The sequence below is a fragment of the Anas platyrhynchos genome, chromosome Z (genome assembly GCF_047663525.1).
Source record: "Anas platyrhynchos isolate ZD024472 breed Pekin duck chromosome Z, IASCAAS_PekinDuck_T2T, whole genome shotgun sequence".
NCBI lineage: Eukaryota > Metazoa > Chordata > Aves > Anseriformes > Anatidae > Anas > Anas platyrhynchos.
The window spans coordinates 67,507,042-67,529,581 of NC_092621.1; the positions used below are offsets into that span (position 1 = coordinate 67,507,042).

At 34.9% G+C, this 22,540-nt stretch overlaps 1 protein-coding gene across 4 annotated transcripts in view; it reads left to right on the forward strand.

The window, feature by feature from the left end:
• Positions 1-22,540, forward strand: part of DTWD2 (DTW domain containing 2) — a 107,009-nt gene that overhangs the window by 81,112 nt on the left and 3,357 nt on the right. For 3 of the 4 annotated variants that reach the window (XM_038171085.2, XM_038171086.2, XM_072031716.1), the window contains 2 exons: positions 4,841-4,969; positions 7,722-9,093. The exons of the other annotated variant lie outside the window; for it this stretch is intronic. In XM_038171085.2, the coding sequence (XP_038027013.1) occupies positions 4,841-4,969; positions 7,722-7,892 (300 nt within the window). In that variant the 3' untranslated portion in view covers positions 7,893-9,093. Of the gene's footprint in view, positions 1-4,840; positions 4,970-7,721; positions 9,094-22,540 lie in introns of those variants that run through there. 4 annotated transcript variants of the gene reach the window in all.

Genomic DNA, 22,540 nt, shown 5'->3' on the forward strand with positions numbered 1-22,540 from the left:
CTCTGTCACGAATGTAACTTTATTTAACTGTTTGAGTTTTCTGTGCTTTAATATGTACAATATTTTGCATTGGCTTGCAGGTAAAAGGTACCAGTACCAACTAGATACTGAGTGAAAGATGATCTTCCTCATGTCTGACTCCCTTTTCTGTTACAAGTTGTCTGTGAAGTAGCACACAGACAATACTTTTCCTCTTCAGTACCCTTATTTTTTTTTTTTTCCTAGTTTCTAGCATGATGTGCAACATGTTGGGAAGTGTTTGTAGTCTCTCTTTTTCTGTGCCTTTTGAGTTCCTTTTAAAAGAGTTCTGTTGTTGCTGTTTTCCTTTTTTTTTCCCCACTTTCATTTTTTTTCTTGGAAGGTAATTATTAAAATAGCAACACGTATGAATAGTAATCAGTGTCTGTGTAAAATGGGATGACTGATGGTACTTGCTTGCATTCTTCTTTTAGAGTTAAGCAAATTAATTCCCAAACAGAAATCCAGATTTTGGAATTTCTGTTCACACAAGTAAGGGAGGAGGGACTTTAAAATAAGTGCCAGGATTTTCACTGAAGCCATGGTAGCATGTGTTCCTGTACTTGCTTTGACATGCCTATAGCCTAATTGCTGAAAATGACAGAGAAAACCAAAAACTGCTGAAAGTGTGCCCTGTGAGATGGGTGTACTAACGTTATAGCTTATCTTTGTTCTTTGGGATGTGCTGTTTTCCAAACACATCTGTGCATTATGCTGTAGCCATTGGAGACTAAATCTAGTAACAATAATGATGAAGAAACTGGCATAGAAAAGGCGAAAAGATAAAGAAATTGACATTAAGGAGAGAACTGAATTAAAAATTCCTGTGAGATCTCATGTCCTAATTTTTAAAATAAGAGCAGAAATCAATTGCCTGACTTAACTGACTTAATTTTTGAAAATTTCGAACAGCTGCCTTGACCGTATCAAGGCAACATTTTTGCTTCTATCAGTTCTCAACAGCTAAACTGGATCAGTGTTTTTTTTTTTTTTGCCTGGGACATCTCCAAAGAGGGAAGAAAAACTAAGCCCTCAGAAATTCTGAAGGACCGCTATTTCTACGACAGAGTTCAAATACTCTGTAAATGCTCAAAGGCTCTAGCATTTGCTAAGAGTATGTTGGCAGAGAAGCCTGTGTTTATTAAATTAGTGTAACAGTGTGAAAGAACTGCTGACATGTGGGTTTCTGGAAAGCCTGGGTCTTAAGTTACACGTATAAAACTCTACTGTATGTGTTGTTTTATGCTTCTCATGGCTTGAAAATTAAGTCCCCAAACTCTCTTGCACTTACAAAAAGCATAGATACCCTAATTTCAATGTTTTGGCTAAACTCCAGTGTGTAATTGCATTCAGCTTATCTAAATTCCCCTCTCTAGTTTGAATTGATTGAGTTAGTCTCTATTTTCTGCCTTATGCTATTTATTTTGGTAAGTGGCATTAAATGGGCTGCTGTTTCTTCAACCTCATGTTGGTGTGTTAATAACTGAAAATATTCAAAGTATACATATAGTTTGCAAATTACTTTGACTAGCTAAAAAAATAATTATTGTACCAATATATCTTCAACATTGTATAGCGAAATGGTTATAAAATACCATGATTCTTTTTTGAAATGGTGTAATGGTGTTTATTTATACTCATTGTGAGATTTTGACGTGTAATGCTGGAGTCAGATAATCCAGTTTTGTTTGCAATAACTGTGAAGATACATTTCTTTAACTTAGAAGTAATCTTGCTGATTTGAGATACATAGGTAACAGCCAAAGGATTAATCTGTCTGGACAGTGGAGAATTTTTGATGAGATGGTTACAATGCCCTACCTGAAGTGGCATTGGATACTGTTAACTGAACTCCGAGGGAAGTTTTATTCCCTTGGGGAAGACTATTAATTGAACTCCAAGGAAGTTTCAGACTGGCTGAAAGTGGTAACATCATCCTCCTTCCCAACCACATTCAAGAAGAGAAAATGTTTTATGTATTTAGGCATTTTTTCTTTAAGAAAATATTCTTCTCATATGAAATATGTATTGATTCATTCATTCTGATGCCTGGCTTTGTCTTACCAATCAGTTTATTCTCAAAGCTGGTAAAGAATAAACCTCCTTTGTGTGTTTTATTCATTCAGTGTGTGTACCTACTTTGAGATAGACAGTCATTCAGTTAATGCATCCAATTTGAGATGAATAATAAAGCTGAAATATAGCATATTTCAGATGACGTTTCTTTGACTAAGGATCTCTTAGTTAGATACCATGCTTCTTTGGAGTTAAGAGAAGGTAAAATGAATGTTTGTTGAAAGAAGCTGAAGAAATTAACTTTAGGAGGGAGTTGTCCTGGAAATACATTCTTCCTTCAGTTTCCACCACTGTGCTGTCTGTCTGTGCTATTTTCATCTCACCACCGTGAATTTGTCATTTTTCAGGAAAATGGATTAGGAAAATGAATAGTTTCCATCCTCTCATTCTTACCCCCAAAAAGAACAAAGAATCTGTTTGCTGTTGCTATTAGAAGTACAAATTTGCCTTTTCTACAATGTCAGCTGTTTGAAATCTGTAGTTACAGACTTTTGGACTCCACAGTGTAAGGTAGAGTGCAGGCTGCATTTCTTCCATAGAAGTTGTTTTGCAATCCTAAATAATCATTTTCTTTCTGGAATACTGATCATCTTAAAAGTATTACAACATAAGCAATATGCAATAATGTATAGAAACTACCAGATAGACCTTTTCCCAGACAACTCCTACAAAGAAAAAAAAAGAAGCCTTAAGGCATTGTTGACCATGCCTAAGGAGGGAGAAGCCAGTGCTTCTTTAGTTAGTTGATGAGGTGGTTTCTCTCAGTCTCTGTAGAAGTACTCTGTGAAGATTTTGGTTGTCTGGTGTTGTGGTAAATAAGGGTAGGCATTTGATCTGCTGCTCAGGCTACATCTTGGAGCAGCAGTGTGTTGTTTGGATTTGCCCTGTTTTTTAATACCAATCTAGGGAGTTCTGAGAAGGCTCTAATAGCTTTCTGAAGTTCTGCGTGTAATTGCAATAATCTAGATTTGTCATGATCCTTCCATGGTCCGAGAAGGGGAATATAAACACAAATCAAACCTTGAGGAACAAATGAAGATATTAATTTGCCAAATTTTCATTTACTTTTGCTTTTCATTTTTCACACTGAGGTCCAAATTCTACATTTTCTACATGTTCTCTTCTAAATGTTTGTTCCCATTTGATTTTTCAATACTGCAACAAATCGGAGGAAGTAGTTGATAAATGTATCTCTGAAAATGGTCTCTCCAAGCTATCTAAACAGTCCTTGCTAGAAACTTTTAAAACATTCTGAAACATCCACATTTTTGTCCTTCAAACAAATTCAGTAAAAAGACCAGAAAAAATCAAAACCAAAATTTTCCTTTGATAAACAAGTTAGGACCTTTTTTCTCTGAGATACATTTTTCTCTTTTCCTATATTTCAGTATATTAAGCTTTTGTTTGGCCTTTCTGGAATGGCTTTTTTTTTTTTTTTTTTTTTTTTTTTCCCTCCCATTAAATTGAGGTCAGTTAGAATTTGATCTAATTCATTCAAAGTTGTTCAGCAGCTCAGAGGTTCCCTTTTCTATACGAGGTGTCTTGAACTTTTAAGAATGGGTAATTGCATGTGAAAGAGATGATGGAAAATGACTAAAATAAAAACAAAAATGGGAAAAGTGAAGAGGGTGAATAAAGTGAGAAATGCTGAAAAAACTTTGGCAAGCAGGATGGAGGCAAATATCACAGTGTAAAGGAGGCAAAAATCACTCATTTTCCAGAGAAGACAGAAATATAAAGATAGGTTTTAGGATGAAATTCAAAAAGGAAATGAATTGACTTGCATGTTTATAATAATTCCATAGGGTTTGTTGCATCATACTATATAAATTTTTAAAATAAACCGATGTTCTATTACGAATAAATCATGCTGATAAAACATTAACTTGTATGGTAAATTATATTTTAAACTTATTTCCTTATATTTTCATATAGAGAATAATATCTGAATTTTCTCATGAAGTCTAATTATGTAAATTCTGTGATGTTTAAACAGCTGTGTAGAAAGGCAATAAAAGCTTTTGTGCTGATAAAACAGACAATGTATTGGTTGAATTACATTTCTTCTTCTGAAAAACCTTTAACTTATAAGGTGGTTATTACTTGAGGCAGAGCAAATAAATCAATTTCAAACATGATTTAGGTAAGCAAAGACTTCTAATAAGTTACCTAAAAATTATATGATTAAATGTGGTTTCTAAAAGTCTTTCATTCAGAACATGACAACTTTTAACCAGTGGAAATGTCAATGACTATTCAGAGTTATTATATACTATGATGTGTGTGTATAGGTTACTGTCTAGGCTCATGTATGTTTAGATTGTGCAATAAAACAAGCATGTGTGAATAGTTAAGTTTTATTTTTGTTATAGGATGTCTATGCAAACTGAAATTGGTTGTGAAAATTTCTTTGTTTTGAGGGTTTTTTCTGGTGAAAAGCACATAAGAATAACATTTTATATTGTACAACCTCTATTTCACTGAGTCTTTGTCTAACAATTGTATTTTCTTTAGATGTTTGTACAGTAATAAATGTGCAGTTCTTGTCTCTGATGGTGACTTGTAGATTATACAGCATTATACATAGCAGTAGCATATCATTGCTAACTGGGAGACAAAGCATCATAAAAGGTTAGAAGGCAATTAGCCACAGAGGAGAAGGGGCTTTGTTTTGCTTAATATTGGGAAGAATTATCTTGTTTGCTATATCAATGATATTATTTTAGTAGAGTTTGCTATTTTTCAGGTGCAGTTAAAAACCAACATTTCAAGTCAATATGTAATTCGTACACAGCCAACAAACACCTGTCTCTCTACACTTGAATGTGCAGCTGTTGCTCTTACTATTATGGAAAAAAATAAGAGTATACAGGAGGTACGTAACTAATTTTAAATACTTGAGTTTTTAAATGGTGGCATTGGACCACCTTTTGTCTTTTCTGGAAAAATTCAGGAATAAAATTCTTGCCTTGATGATGTTAAAAGTACCAACTAGTATCAGATCATCTCCTGAATGTATTTGGTGCTGGAATATACACCTTGGATGAATGCAGAATTTATCTCACAGACCACTTGACCACTTTTGCCTTTGGTAGTGCTCCATTTTGTATATGGAGTAGTTATTAAAAATAACTCATATCCTCAATTCCTTTTTTTTTTTTTTTTTTCCCCTCTCCTTTTTCTTTTCTTACTTTTTTTTCTTTTCTTACTTTGTCTAGTGCTTTCTCTGGCACTTCAACTTTTACAAATTTTCACTGTGCTGTCATGAGGTTACTTTGTATCAAAATTCCCTTTTGAGCAGTGCAGTCTTCAGTTTTATTTTTCTCAAGATTTAAGTTCCATTTTTCTTGTACTTGTTACTCAATCTCCTTTTTTTCCCTCTTATTTTTCTCCTTTTTGGTTGCTCTTTCTCTTTGTTACATTATCCCATCCTATACTAATTTCTTGCACACTTCTTCCTGTAATTTGAAATTTATTGAGAAGGGTGACTCAGATTCTCTTCATCCATACATTACATATTTTTAAAAGTTGATTTATAAGGCACCACATATATGCTGTTCTGACAGAGCTTAGGATTTAGTCCTAAACAGAAGTACTATTGTGTATATTGTAGATGCATGTGATGCATAGAGGCACTGTTTTAGTTATCTTTTCCTGTGTTTTTTCTAAGTTTCTAATTTGGGGGTGGTGGGGGTGGGGTGTGAGGTGGAGGTATTTCTTGGAAAATGATTGGATTTTATGTTTTTCCAATATTCTATTTAAAAGTTGGAAACTATTGAGAATTTAAAAAATAACTTTGGATAGAATTTGTTGAAAACAATTTGGTTTGAGACAGATAATTTAGTATTTTACTGCATGGAAAATAGTAAGTTTTCCTCTGCAAAAGCTAGACTGCAGAGATGATTTGAATATCCTCTCACAGCTAGCTTGGAGATAAAGTGCTTTTGTAAGCCTGTCCCACTGACCTCCAGCACCGTGGAATGCAACACCCTGGCTTATGTCTTCCTGCCAGTCAGCTCACAACTCTTAGGTGTCATTCAAGGAATTTGGGATTTAACAGTGCTTGAGTTTAAGTTTATCCCAGGTCAAAGAATACTAATTAGACATTATCCTTTTCCTTGCAAGTTGTGATCCCTCTAGTCTGTGATGAAAGAGATTATGTCCTTTTATAATCTTTTATTGTTGATATTAATAATAGCATTTAATAAGCCTTTTGCAATAGACCTAAGAGTAAATCCCAAACATAGACCCAGATACTGCAATCTGATTATGTGCCCAAAATGTGGTATAGAAGGATCCATGAAAAGAGATTTAAAGCTCATTCGTGTTTTCACTAGATTCTAGTGTCCACCCTGAGGTGTTTATATCCTTCTTCGTCAGATAATGAATATTGTGATACCTGACTTCTGTTTAGTGAAAATTGCTCACAGGTCAAAAATTGCTTGCACAATTGACATGGCGTAGAATATACCATCATTGTGTCAACCTCTATGACACTAAAGAGTCAACTCAACTTTCAATCAGTTGCTTTTAGAATCAAGCTAGGACAAAATGCATGGCTATGGAAGTTAAGCCCAAGGAAAAATGTGAAATACTGAAATTAAAGTAGGTTTTGCATATTTCTTTTTTCCTTTAGTTTGCTGGGACAATGTTGTCATATTTTTCCTTCATTCGGATTCCTGTATTTTACAGGCCAAGGGTGGACATATCCTTAGTGTCTACAATTCATGGTCTTGTATTCTTGCTTTATCTCAGCCACGCAGAATTTGACCCAACCTACTTTTCACAGACAAGATTAGCAGTTTCTCAAAGGTGCTTCTACAAGTTTGCCAGTAGCCAAGCACTTCATAAACATTAGTGAACTTTTTTATAACCTCTTTGACTTAAGTGAGTGCTATAACATATAAGATGGCAAATTGAAGTCCAGAGCAATGGAAGTTAAAGATGAGCACCTAATTTGGTGCCAAAAGTAAGTCACTTGATTTTTTATGCGCTCAAAGTAGTCACATTTTACATGAAACTCAGCTCCTGCTGACTGCACTTACACTTATGATTGCTTTATACATCTGCACATATGGCCCCGTGATACTTATCCAGGCAACCAGAAAATGAAGAACCCACAGTTAGTAACCACTTGAGTTAAATCAGTGGCTTCATTAGTCCTACATGGACTGGCACTGGGCAGAAGCAGTCCAGGTTAGCAGTCCAGCTACCTTGATGACCCTCCCCTCTTTCTAAAACCCTACTTCAAGTTACTCTGTTGTTATCCAATCACAAACAGTTTAGTTACTGTTACTTATTTTATTAATGTCTGTTGGCTGAATCGCCCCAATGATTGTAGTCTATTTCTAACATCAGGCTAAAACCATAGCTTAGAGTAATGTAGCTGGTACTGAAGATGGCATTGAGTGTGTCTGAGGAAGAAGTAAGGAATGACAGTATGTGGATTTGACATGTCTCTTATTCAGCTGTGTCTTCTGTGGCTCCATATGTTCTATCTATGTTGTATTTTATAAGCATTTTAAAGTAGTTCTGGAATACAAAACCTCTGATAAATGATGTCTCCAAGGTGCCTTACTAAAAGTCTTTTTTTGTCTCCTTTACCCCACCCTTCCATCTTTCTGCAGACTATACTCCGTCCACTTCAAGCTTTATGCTCTTTCCAGCTTCAGCATGGTGCCCAAATCCATCACAGCAAGGAACATCTTCTCAAGAATGGCTTGTATGACAAGCCAATGCCAAAGAATAAGCGCAAACTCAGAAGAATGGAGCTTTTGGTGAATAATGTAAAAATATAGGCAAACTGTACCTACAGTACAGTGAGATTTATTTGCAGCTAGCAAATGAATGTTAATCTGGATTTAGTCCAGACAAATTCCCCTACAGTAATAAAATAATTTCTAGGCCCTTCATAGTCGAGCGTTTATCTACCAGTATGACAAACAGCAGTGGACAAACTTTTTCATTTTGCAGTAGGCCAGATGCCTTTGTTTAGATGATAGATCATTCTCATTTCCTATAGAAATGGAGAAAATTCTGAGCATAATTTAGAGTTATATTATCTCTTCGGTGAATAGTATGATCCTCAATAATACTGAATAAATTTACTTTGAAGAAGCTTTTATGAGTATGAAAATAAGAAGAATGTCAATGTAATCTAATGCTAAGGTTTCACTGTTTAGAAGTATATTGAATTTCTGCTATTTTAATTTCAATATCTAATTACAATAGGTTTTCAAACAGTAATTCCTTATGTTATTTAGTTCTCCTGAGCATAAGGCATGGTATTTGTATAGTTCTTTTGACTTTGAGATTTTTATTTCTTTGAGATTTTTATTTCTTCCATTATTAGAATTCCTTTTTGTAATTGTTTGTAACATTTTACAATGCAGTCAGGTTCAGTTTGTATCTTAGTCTTAGCTGTTCAAATTAAGCTCATATACATGTATGTGTGTATATATATATATATATATATATATATATATATGTATATATATATATATATATACACACACACATATTTACCTGAACACTTCTGATTTAAAAACAGAAATAAAAAAAGATGTGGAGAAATCATTTTGGAATTGTAATTCATGTACTTTTTTTTTTTTTTTTTAGCAAAACCAATTTTTCTTCAGAAAGAAATGAAGGGGACATTTTATGCATAAGACAGGCAATATATATCATATCCATACCCTTACATACAATTGTTATGACAGTTAGGGGATTAAATAAACCCGGTGTAGACAGCACATTCAGAAGTATGATGCAATGACAAATGTTTATTTTTAGATACAGCCTACTAACATGTTTGCAAATCCATTGGATTTATGTGTGTTCTTTAGTTCGTCTCTTTTAACTGTGATACAAAATGTATTTCTTTCTAATGTGAATTGCTACAGACAGAAGGATTGGGTATTTTTTACAGACTTTGTGAATTAATGTTTTATGATCTAGAGAAAAAAAAAAAGGATGAAATAAAGGTTTTGATGTTCCTTTCTTATTGTTTATATATTCCTCTGTCATGAAACTGATGAAAATGCTTAATGTTTGTCTTCACTGTCCATTCCACTCAAGATAGCAGCATGGATCAAATTGGTACTAATTAGTCTTTGACCAGATAAAGACATTTTGTCTTTAAGTTATGAACAGCAAATAAGGAAACTATTGAATTGGTGTGTAAACACTGCTCATTAGTTTATTAACTGAAAACATTTCTGCAATTAACAAGAGAGGTCAAAATTAGGTCAGAGATTAGCTAAGAAGTTCTGGTTAACCCTAAACTAATAGTGACCTTTTGTTTAGGAATGGATTAACAATTTAATTTGTCTGGCTAAGCTAGTTTATATATATATATAGTTTATATAATCTTGTCATTTTCTGGTCAAGATAAATGCTGTATTTGTCACTAATATCAGTAAACCTGAATTAGTTTTGACAAATCTGAAGCAGAACAGTCTCAAGTGACTAATGGTAGTGTAGATGCACTCTCCATTGGAATGGAGAAAGGGTATGTTTATTCTGGTAGCAAAGCACAGTGCAGAAATCTCCAGCCTAGCCTGGAGTCTGAACTTTCTGTCTTGTGCAACTTGTGTGTGCAGTCTTTTCTGTGATGCTGCCTCTAGTTCTGGGGTTGGCATTGCTCATACTGGTCTGTGAATCTGTTTCCCTCATGATCTGGGATCCAAGCATTACTAAAAGAAATGGCAGTATCAGTTAGGGTTTATTTTTAATGTCACTTTTACATATATGGATGATGTTCACATTTAACACTGCATATTAATTTTGTTTACCTTGTTTTAGAGTCATTTAGAACAATAATGTATTTTTTGATAAATATTTTGAAGATTATTATTGTAAACAAACCTGTAAATGTGTCTTTCAGCAGAATGTGAGCTTATATTATGCAGAACAGAAAGGCATTTTTTTACTGCCTGGGATTCACAGACATCTGTAAAATGCCTTGGAATTACAGGATCAGAGAAATAGTTGTCCTAATTGAGTTATAATCCTGCATTAAATACTCTTGTGTATACAATCTGTGGATTCAGAGTTTTCATGTTTTTCAGTGAAGGACAAATTCCACACAGCTTAGTTTTTACTTTTGTTGATTCCTCTTATTCTTCTAATTTTGCTCCTGTGGTTAACAGGATTTGTAGGATATAATGCTGGATACATGGAAGCCTTTAATTGCTAATTTCCCATGCTGTACTACTGTACTAGGTCAATCACTATGCAGCAGTTGCTGAAGAAATGAAAAACAATTCACTGAAAACCTCCAGGCATTTTATTTTTTAAGATTTTTGCATATCCCATTGCATCTCTGTTAGAGTGATAATTTAGGTGCAGCACAGCAATCATATGAAGTTCAATTTCAGATTTGTTTGAAGCTGTTAAACACAAAATACAATACCTTTTTTTTTTAACTTTTTTGGTTTTTACTTTTTTACTTTTTTTTTTTTTTGATAGAACTTGCCTGTCTTTAAAAATATATGCTGAATAAAAATTTAAGGGTAAGAGTTTAGAAAGTTATATTTCAAGTGTTCTGGTTTCAGAATTTACCTCTAAATACACTGCCTCAAAGAAATGGGTACTCCACAGTCCAAACTCTTTTGAGGGAAGTTGTGCTTGATGAAGCAGCGCTCTTTGCAGGCAATTTCATTAGAATGAGTTTAATTTGCAGTTTTATTTTTTGCTGTAATGGTCAATCTGTTTCATTTTTTGTCGTACCAAAAGATTAATGAGTCAAAACCACCAGTCTAACAAGATATTGATTAGGAAGAAAAGAATGCATTTGCTTCTAGTGTTTGTTTCTTTGTCCTTGTCCACTTTATGTTTCCAAATATTACTTACCAAAATGAAATCTGCCTTATATGTTCCACTACATCATGCTTTGGGGAACCTTTGTCATGGATAGCAGGCTTTTAAACGTGTATAAGTTTTGCAAAAGCGGGCACTGTTAAATCTGTGTGTTTTCATAATCCACTAGACGAAGTTTGTTGAAAAAAAAGGCAAAGTGAGAAATCTTTCAAATTAAGAACATAAGAAAACCCTTATGTTTAGAAAGCTTTCAAATTAACAGGTTCAAATTTCTTAATCTCAGATTAAGAGATGCTCAGGACAAACATAATTTTTCTGGGCTATGATGTTATATTATTAAGAAATTACCTGTTGATTAATTTTCCTTTAAATAAATGCACAACTATTCAACTAACTTAAAAATTGGCAAAAGATATTTTAAGGCCAGGGGTTTCCTTCTCAACTGTTGTATTAGAATAAAAACTGCTTATGTTGCATTATTTTCTACAACTTTACTGCTGATTTTGAGATTCAATTAAAAGCTGAACTTTTAAAAAGAGTGGCAGTTCATGCTTTTCTCTTGAGGTTTCTGTTTATTATGCCAATATATGGGAATATACATAAATTATATACTTATTTTTGCTTTGAAGCTATGGAAGATCTAATTTGCTGTGTTCATGTGCTGCTGTGTCTCTACATAATTGAATGTTTGCATATACTGATAACACAAGGATGTATACCAAATCCTTTGTTGTACCGTTTTAGCACCTTTCATTCAGTTAATGAATAGACATGGCTTTTTCTGTGCTATTTGAAAAGGGTTCCTTTGTTATCCGTTAAAAACTGCATCAAGATTAAATTTCTGTGGCAGTATCTTCCAAGCATTTCAGTTTCAGTGCTCTCTTTTTTTCTGCAGTAGTGGCTGACTCCTGTTTGCTACCCCACAAACACACATGCCTTCCCATAACCTCATAATGATGCATCTCCAGCTCAGTGGCCTACCAGCAGTAATGACCTGAACACGCTGTATCGCCTATGCCCTTTCCTTCCCCGGATTCTTATATTCAAGTGAAAAACAAAAGAAAGCTGATTCTGTCCTTCTCTTCTCCCTACTACAAAATGTGTGTTTTAGGAAGTTCCATGCACCTGCAGCTACCAGATTTGTTCCTTGTGTTCCTTGTCACAATCCCTCCAAACACCTAGCACTTCATGTCTTGAATGTTGCTTCTTATGTAGTGGGGGACAGATGGCAGGGAAGTGAAGAGGGGAGAAAACAGGGAAAAGACTGTTTTAAGAAATTGGTTAGGGGACTTAAATAAAAGTTGCTTCTATTGTCAGGTGTAGCTGGTATAAAGCTTGATACATGTCACTGTGGCTTGGTGTTTGCTTAATACCAGGATATTCCTAACAGTTTGGCTTGTTTGCAGAGCGTATCTCAGGGTGGCTTCTTTGTTTAATGCGTAAGATGCATTAAAGACTTTGGACTCCTTTATATTTTATAAAAGAGGCCAATTATATTTTCTACCTGAGAAGGTACTTTTATCACTAAGCAACAGAAAAAAATGCTGTCCTTATGTGGCTGCAATGCTTGCAGCACAATTAGTTATAGCTGAGGCTGATGTATGTGCCCCTCTTGGTCTGGGTGGATTGTGTTTGCCTGCATATTGCACATCTTCTGTCATGGATGTAAGAGGCAGCAGATGCTCAGTTGGAAGTGGCTTTGAACTGTTCTCTCTGCCCATGTAAGTAATAATTAAAAACCTCAGTAGATGTAACAGACCATATGCTATGCTGTGGCCTACTGTGTCTGTAAGGACAGGTAGCAAGTTTTAAGCTCTTATATCTGAACTGAAACCAGGAATTTATCTGGCATATGAATACTTCAATCAAGGAGTGTTATTTGGGCTTGAATGTTTGCATATAGCCTCAATAAGGATGCACATAAAAGAGTATATACCAGTGACTTAAAGCACATTGAGACAAATCTTATCCTTTGTGTGTTAGTGGAACAGAGCAATTACAATATTTGGCAAATCATTCTATTTACATATGTAAATATAGATAATATATTTATTATATGAATATAAAAGTAGTTATAAATTATCAGCAGCTTTTAAATAGCATATCAAAATAAAATTAACTGTCTATTTAAAAAAAGTTAGTGGTTCTGGCTTCTTGTCTTTTTGCTGTACATGTTTGCATTAGTATTTGAAAATATAACATATGGTTAGATAAAAGTAATTGTATTTTTTTTCTTAATACATATATAATTTAAATGTATTTAGAGTGAAATGGGTTATGTACTCGTTGTGATTCAGTATTTGCAGAATTGAGGTCTGTGTTTGAACCTTTTCAGTAAGTATTAACAATAGGCAATGAGAAAAAGTGATACTATATTATATTAATTTATCAGTTAAGGTACTTTATTATACTACAAGTAAACCTATAAGGGAATTTAATTTTACACAGTCAAAGTCCTTATTTTTTCAGTTCTGGAATTATGTAGGATGTTTAAAGTCAATGCTAGATGTGCTAGTGTATTCTAAAAGTACAGTAAGTGTTGGGAGCGGTAGTGGCTTTAGCTGAAAAGATCACCTATACAATTTTCCTTTGAAAAGTTGTGAGGATTTGTTTCCTTTTTCAGTAGGCAAGTCTATGGTATACACTTTTTACATTTCGATTTAAGTGTAATAAAATTGTACAGAACTTATTGTTCATTCTGTTTCATTATGGATTACATTAATAATGGATTTGTTAACGAAAGGTGATAGGAGTCAGGTATTAGCCAAAAGGTCGAACACTGACCCTTTGTTACCCTTTCTTTATCCAAAGCAATTTTCTGTCTGAGTTTTTAAGCATACTTTTTTTTTATTATTATTATTATTTTTTTTGGTAGATGAAATGTGTGTTGAAGTTGACTTTGAAACAGTTGTTAGCTTCTTGTACTGTTTTGCTTTATTCACCTGCCTCCCCACACAACAGACAGTAGTTCTTTCCTCTGGGGTTCATACTGTTGCTCTGCCTGTGATCAGCAAAAGTTTCATATTCTTTTGCAGGGCATGCTGAATGTACACCTATTCCTACAACACTAAATCATCTTGGCCTCTCTCTGCAGATAGCAGTCATGTTTTGGTTTTGACCCCATCATCGCTTTGGAGTCACAGATGATATTATGCAAGGCTGTTCCGTTTTGTTGGGGGCATTACATGTTTTTGATAGGAGTAAAGAGAACAAAGTATGAACGTGAATATCCATTGCAGTTATTGTTTAACAGAGGTTTATTTGAAATGGAGAAAATAAAAAGTCAATATTTGTCAAATGATAAAGGACAAAATATGGAAGTGAGCTTTTAAGGACCTAAAGGACCAGATTTTATACCTTGCCTAGGAGCAAGGTGTAATAATAATAATAACGGGAGAACCTTCTTTATGCGCCCTTCAGAAGGAAAGTCACTGCCCCTCTATTCAAAGCAATTGAAGAGCAATTCCTTCTCTGTGTATAGACATGCATTGTTTCAAAGAGGGAGACAAAATGGCATGACTGTTACTTAACCTTAAAATGGCTGTAACTGTCTGTGTTACTTCTGAAAGAGCAAAACTCTAGATAGAATGCAGCCTCTTCTTTGGGATGTTCTCCTTTAAGTTTATAAGGGCTTTGAAGCCCTTATAAAGGGAAGTTAGGCGTGCTTAAAAACTGATCAAGAGAAGCATTCTTTTACCTGACAGCATTGCATACCCCAGACATAATCTGGTCTGAATTACTGTTGTTGTTTTCACAGTGTGTATACAAGAAAGTGATACCTAATTAAAAGTGTTGCTAAAGTTTGGGAAGAGAGAATTGATTGTTACTGGTTTTGTTTGTTTAATTTTTTCAAAGGTAGCTATAAACAAATTTAGGAACAGGGGATTAGTTTTTGAAGAAATTGCTTGGATGTGGAGAGAGGTATGAATGACAGAAACAGAGAATTTAGACCCTGTGATTTACATCTGCTCTGACTCCCCGTCACTTTCAAGTCAGAAAAACTGTAATGTGAATGCTATAACCTTTCAGAGAGCTAGGTCAGTCTTTGTGTTCATATTCCACTGAAATTCTCAAACAAGGTCCTGTGCTGTCCTTTGCAGAGATATGAACTTAACCTTTGTAAAGCTTTCAGTGAAATTCTGGAGATTTGGATTGAGTTAACTGTAAGTTTTAAATCTGACTTCTGACTGATTTTTTTTCCTTGTAAAACACTGAGTGCATTCTTCTGCCTCAAAACCACTGAAGATGGAAACCTATTTGTATTATTATAGTTCTTTGTACACGTCTCAAACTTCTGAAATGAAACATCAGCTTCCTGTAATAATTGTATGAATTGTGTCCATTTCATGGCAATGGCTGAGTTCTTCCCATTTATAAGTTCATCTAAAGTTACTGTCATACTAATTCATTTATTTTGAGAAAGTTACTAGTTCCTAGAAGTAGGTGTTTGGCAGGTAGTTATTTATCTACTTATATCAAAATGGTATTCATATCAACCTATTTGTATTTACTCACAAATTTTTAGGAACTTTGTCTAGTGCTCTAGTGCACAACAGATGTCCCAGCTTTTAATCCAAGATGCTGTTTCTGATGTGTGGCAGGTAATAGGCATCCATAAATAAATACTTCATACAATCTTTTTTTTTTTTTTGAGGGAAAAAAAAAGGCAGCACTTTTGCTTTACATTGGAACCTAATGAAGGGGAAAAAATAAAAAATGACAAGAGCGTTCTGCTGAGTGATTCTTCCAGTTAAGTTAATGATTTCTACAGGGGAATGCCTCATGAATAATTCAGATGAGACAGAAGCCAGTGCCTCACTGGCCTATGACTCAATGAAGAAATCATGTTGGAACCAAAGCATCCTATGTAAAATGTATGATAGTGTTAATGCTGATGTTTAAGTATTAATAAGTTTTGTCCTGCAGAGTAGCCAGGGGTGCAGTAGGATTGAATCCAAGACAGCATTTGTGTATATCTCTTCTGAAGCTGTCACAACTGCTTCATTTTAAAATAGAGCTAAGTGGATGGTCATTGTTGCCTGAAGTAGGCACCAGTTCTCAGGCAAGTTGAATTGGCTTTCAAAAGAGCATATGCTGTCAAAATTATACACGTAGGTGTGTAGGAGTAGAGCAGGCACCCCATTTCATATCGCTCAGCTTCCTGAAGAAGTGAACTTTTTTTTTTTTTTTTAAAGTTAAATATTGTAAGCAGGGACAGAAGAAAACCTTCAGAGAAATTCAATGTCTTTTAAATATGAACTGTGGTAGCTCATGCAGGAAATGTATAGCAAATATGAAATGCTGAGTTTTAATTTCATAATTATTAATCAAATATATATTTGTTGTGCAAATATGTCACAGTTTTGAATGCAGTCCATAGTTAAGTTTTACAGAAGGTAATGAGTGTTATCTGAGGAGCTTTGAGGAGCTTACAAAAGCTGCATAATTTAATCATTTTTATTTCAGTGCCAAGAACTGATAACATACTTGCTCTCTGCTTGAAAGGAGTTTTAGGAAAGTAATTGGGTCAGTTTTGCCTTCCTTATTTGTCTGTTTCATTAGTGCTGGCTAGTAAGGCTAGATTTCTTCTTCTGCAGTGATTGTGCCTGACTGCTCCTTTAGCATTTGCCTTACTCTCCTCGTGAATTTTTATACAGGAATATGGACTTCACTGCAGCGTGTAAAATTTGTTTTAACATGTCAGAGCTGAAAACATGTTCTAGTGTGCAATGGCATTCTAAAGCTCAATATAATACCTGGATAGCTTATGCAGAGACAAGACTTTGAATCTTTTATGTACCTGCAAAGAGAAATGGAAAGTGGCTACATCTTCCTTACAGAGTGGCTCTGACATAGCTTTCTGCCAACTACACTACAATGCAAAAGAAATGTGACACAAATCTAGAATATGACTATAATCCAACAGAGAGAACACACTCCACAAGAATTAAATATCTAATTAGTAAGGTTGAGGAGATTATACGCTTAGGGACATATATATATATATATATATATATATATATATATATATACACACACACACACATATCGTATTTTTAATCTTAAAGGTTTAAACTTAAAATATACTTTACTACAATCTAAGGTGACTGGTTGAAATAGTACTGTACACTATTTTGCCATTACTTTGAGTCGTAACAGCTTGCTGTTTTTGAACAAACAGAACATTTCTGCTTGGCAAATTTTTAACTTTGTTAACAGTAGCAATATTTTCTATAGCTCTTGCATGCTATCCTTATTTTTAGCAGTGTGCCTTACCACTGTATAGTAGGATGTAATAGATTTTAATTAAACCAACTCAGTTTGACAAAAAATATTTTAATGATGCTCCGTAATGCCAGAGGTTTTATATTTAATGTCACTTAGAGAACATTGACACAGGGAACTCTTTTGACATGTTTATATTTCAGAGGTCCTCGGATCAAAAGTCTGTTGTAATAAAAAATGACACAGTACTTGTGATGTGATACATAGGTCATCAGTTCTTAAGGCTGCATGGAACAGTATGGCTTGATTTCAGGAAAGTAGATGTCTTGGTGTAGAAAATAGATGAACCCTCTGAAATTTAATGTAAGTTTTATCAGGAGTATCAAGAATTTGGATTCACAGTAGCTTTTAATTCTTTTAAAGAAATTAAATCTCAAACTCTATATTGAGCATGATTTTTGGTTAATGGCACAAACAAAAAGATTTCAGATAATGTTGCGGAGTAATACTATTTCTTAATGGGTGAGATGTGGTAACTGGTCACATTTATCTTTCATATAAGCTGCAATGTAAAGTGGTGAACTTTAAACATCATTATGAGGGTAGCATATGTTTTGCAAGTCCATAAGCTGTCCAGTTAGCTGCAAATATTCAGTGGAGTGATGTAGGTCATATTAGTCTTTAAGCTTGTCCCTGCCAAAGTACTTGAGGAAGAAAAAACAAAACAAAACATCAAAGCTAATTTCAGTGCAGATAATGCAAACTTCACCTATGCATTTTTCTGTTCTCTTAGGAGACTTTTGTGTGTCTGTGAAACAGAGAAATCAGGTTTGCAGTCTTGCTACGGGTTTCTCAGTCAGGCCACAATTTATTCATAGCAAAATCCTAATTCTCATAAATTGCAAACATAGTTTATGTTTTACAAAAGCATGAGATACTGCAGATACCTCTTCAAGAATGCTTGTGTTTCCTGAGCCTTTCAAATTCCTCTGTTGTCTTTTCCTTGATTTTCAACACCTCCTTTATGCTAGGAATTGTATCCCAGGCTCCTTGGTTTCTCTCTTGACATGCCCTCTTCCCAAATTAGGGCATAAACTGACCCACCTCTTACAAAAGCCACATTTAAATATCAGTGCCTTGGCTTTTGCCTGACAAGTTGCTAAAAAACAGATTACCCAGTTTTCCCAACTAATAAATTATCAGATCCTTTCTCTTACATGTCTAGTTTTCGATTGGACAGAATTGAGAATACTTCTCAGAGTCTCTGGAGTTTAACAGCATATAAATTAATTCTTTCATTTGCCCTACTGTGCTAACCACTTTCTATTAACATTGCTTTCAAAGATCACTAGCAACATTTTCCATTTTCTTTGCTCCAGAGGCTTTGTATGTGAATGTGAGATTACAACACTTTATGGTTCATAAGGCCGGATCTTATACTAAAATGGCAACATACAATTTTCTGCTGCCGTGGCATCTGTTTTCTATAAGTTGTTGTGTTTTAAATTTGCTCCTCAGGAAGATCTCTCTAATTTTCCCATTTGGGACCTCTTTGGCCTTCATGTGTGAGCTGACATTTTATCAGATTGTAACTTTCTATAGGGCACTTATTGTGTAATAAATTATGAGAGCCAGCTCAAGATTTGTTAATTAAATTATAGGAGATGTTCTTGGATGTCTTTTTAAGGTCATGTTGGTGCTCTTTCGTCTTCTCACTTGAACCCTGTCCTTCAGTCATCCATATGCATGTGGCTACGTCTTCTCTGTCTGAGGAAGGTCTACAGAAGAACAGTCCTTCCTTTTTTCCCATGCAGACACAACTGGTGTGTGTGTAGCACACATCCAGCACAGCACAAAATGTCCGATCCTGCCAATGTTCACAACAGCACCCAGTTATGTCAAGGCACAGGTCTGCAAAAACAATTGGTCCTCCTCCTCTACTTACTTTATCTTTCTCATGCTTCTTTGGGCAATGGAACAGACTTTGATGGCCAAAGGAAAGATATGTTCAGACACTCTCTTGAAAGTAATTTTGTTTAACAAAACTTTATTACATTGCAAGTGACTATCACATCACAAAACCAATATTATTTCTCCCTTGGGAAAAAGATTAAGCACTGTTAATGTTTAGTAATGAAAAGAGCTGCAGTTTTTTTTTTTTAACCTTCTCAAATTTTGCCTTAGTGTTTGTTAACATTTCTGTCTAGTGACAAAATACCATCTTCCATTAAAAAGAAATTTGTGGCTCTCATTTCTGAGAAATCCCCAGGGAATCCCATAGTTTTGAGCGCTGATCCTGCTAAAAGTCATTTATACCAGTCATTTACTTTAATTAGTGGCTGTGGGTAATGGAGACATAGGCTTCTGATATTTACTCAGTTTTTGCTGATATTATTGTGTAAGCAACTTTTCCACGGAATGGAAATGTTTATGTAAAATTTGACTATACAAGGCAGTAGTAGTGAAGTGTTGTCAGACCAGTGCCTGTTGTGAACTCCCTTTAACCAACATGAGGGTTCAAGAGAAGCTGTAATGTTTGTTAAAGATTTTCAAGTTATGTCTGTGTTAAACTGGAACTGAATGGCTGAATGGGCATATAAAATGTAGTAGATATGGCCAATGGGAGATTCAAAGTCCACTTACTTTCTCTTGTTTTGTATCTGCTATGAAAATGTTTATGTATGTTTATGGCTTTAACAGAATCATGTCAGTGATTCCATTTTGGCTAGATAGCCTTAAGTGGCAACGTGAAGTATTGTTTTAATACTTTTTGTAAACATTGGGTGCTCACTTCTAAACATATGTGAGCACTGGAGCTGTTGTTAAACTTGAGTTCCACCGTGTGCATTTGAAGTGTTCTGTTTTTAAGAATGTTGAAAACAAATTTTGAGTTTCAACTAAGTATTCCCTTGGTGAAAGAAGTGAGTAATAGCAAATAAATTGATTTGCCTCTTAGGGAATGAATCTTCTGTAGTGATAGAATACATAGTTTAGTGCGGAAATAGCAGTATGACACTGGGGAACAGAGATGGTTGAGAAGCAGTATCAGTTCAAGGGAAACATGTTAGCAAGGCATTCTTAACTGCGCAGTTGGGAGAGAAGGAAAATAGCTAGGAAATTTCCCAGCCTAAAGAGAGAGACTGTTGAAAAATATGGCTAGAGGTTTAGTGGAGCAGAGAAAGTACTAATATGACAATGGGAAATTCAATAGATTTGGTAGGTGCTTTTTCAAATTGTATGTTTTATTTGTATATATAAAAATGTATAAATAGACATGCAAAATATTGTGTGATTAAAGAGAAGAGAGAGAGCGTATGTATACTTTGTCACCAAATAGCACATAAATGAAAGCTATTTTGTTTTGCATTTCCAAGAATGTGCTTTTCAAGCTGTTTTCCTTTAGTTTCTGATTTCAGAAGAATCCCTTTGCTGGGGTCGTGCTCTGTGGTGCATTGTTAGGGGAACTTTACTTATAATTTATTTTCAAGCAAAATTAATTAATGGTAACCCTAGACAATATGTTTCTCCAAAGGAGAAATTATATAGTATTATTCTGAATATATTGTGCATAGAAAGTAGTTTTTGGAATTTGTCTTATTTTTTATTCTCTTACATGCACTGTCTTTTCATGCTGCACATATGTAATAGTGGAGTCTTACAGCTACTTTCCAATTTCTAATATCATAGTTTGAGGGGAAGACTGGCATAAATCCTGGAGTAGGTAAAATTTGTGGGCCTTCCATAACCAGCTACTTTTTTACTCAGATACATGGTCATAAAATAATATGTCTCCTGGTTTGGGCTGAGATTTTGTTAGGTACCAAGTCTTGCAATGAGATTTGGGCATCCTTGTATTTCTTTGAAAATTCAGGTACCAATAGTAGCAGAAGCTGTTTTCCAATACTTTATTACAGTTAAAGCTCAGCAATAGCATCTAAGCTCAAGTACACAGACAAACACTTTGCCTAAAGGAAGTGCTGTAAAGTAGCAGCTCCCCTTAAACTACAACAGTAGTTGTGGCTGCCGATCACTAGGTGTCAAGCTGGAGGCATTTCCTTTGTGGGCCATTTTAAGTTCAGCTCAAATATTTGGGAAACATAGGACAAACAATGAACCTGAAAATTTTGAGGTTGTATGTAACTTAGAAAGAGTTTGAATATTTACCCAGATAACCCATAGAGGCAAGGGGAAAAAGACAGATCTAAAGGCTATATGAGTTTTTATTTTTTTTTATTCTGTGCAATGAATCAGGAATACTATTATCCGTTGTTACTTCAAGATGAATTTGATGATTTGCATCATCTTTCTGACAGAAAGAACATACCTTATCTGAGAAAAGTGTTATTTTGTTTTTGTTTATAATTCAATCCTTGTTCTTCACACACGAACTGTTTTGCTACAACAACTTTACTAGCACCCAGTAGAGTTCATACATAGCTTGTAAACAATTTTTTGTTTTTTTCTTTTTAAACACCTTCAAAGCAAAGACTTTGTCATGGTTGGATGGACCAGTACATTGTGGAAGCAGCCATTAGACCTGAAGACAGACTAATTAGATGTCTGCCTTTTGCTACATGATATTAAGACTTAAATTCTAGCACACCTAAAGTTCATGCCATTCCAAGCATCAGTCAATTAGACAAAGGAAAAACAGTTCAATTTATTAGACTCCATGACTCAGGCAGTTGATTATACTGAGAAAACACAGAACTTGGTGCTTTAGCAAAGGGTTTGCTTTTGTAATTGACTAACTGCTGCCTCCTGCTCTATTGACCTTCACTAATTTGTAGTATTGTCTGTCATTCCTTATCTGCAGCTGAGTGGGGAGGTTCATATGTAAACATCAACATCATTAAGGTCAGGGGGGACTACATCTGTCTCTGTAGTCTGTTCATTTTAATTGTGTGTACAGTCAGATTGCAGGCTTTCTGCCATTTCGTTCCGCAGATCTATCTGAAAATCTGCAGTCTTTGTCATGCTGTCACTGTTTTAATAATAATGCAATAGATAATGAAAATAGCTATGGATCATTCAAAAGCATGAGAATTTCTTCTGGTACAGTCCCCATGCTGCCACATAGTCCAGTGTCCCACGGACCTGAGGGGGGGCGGCTCAGCTGTGGACGCTTTTTGTGTACAGCTTTTCTGTGGCAGCTTTTTGGGTACACTGCAGGCTATGCCACTATGGCCTCTGAAACATCAAGAGGTATGTCCTGTTGTTCTAATTGCTGTGGGCCTCTTTCCCCTCAGTATATCTGCTGGGAGGCTGAAACAGAGAAAACTCCCCCAAACTTTCACTTTGAAAAGTGGCGTAAATACTCCGAAGTTGCATTCCCAATGTCTATATGAAGTGAAAAAATGTGCTCGTGTTTACAAGAGCCTGCCAAGATTACAGCTTTTTA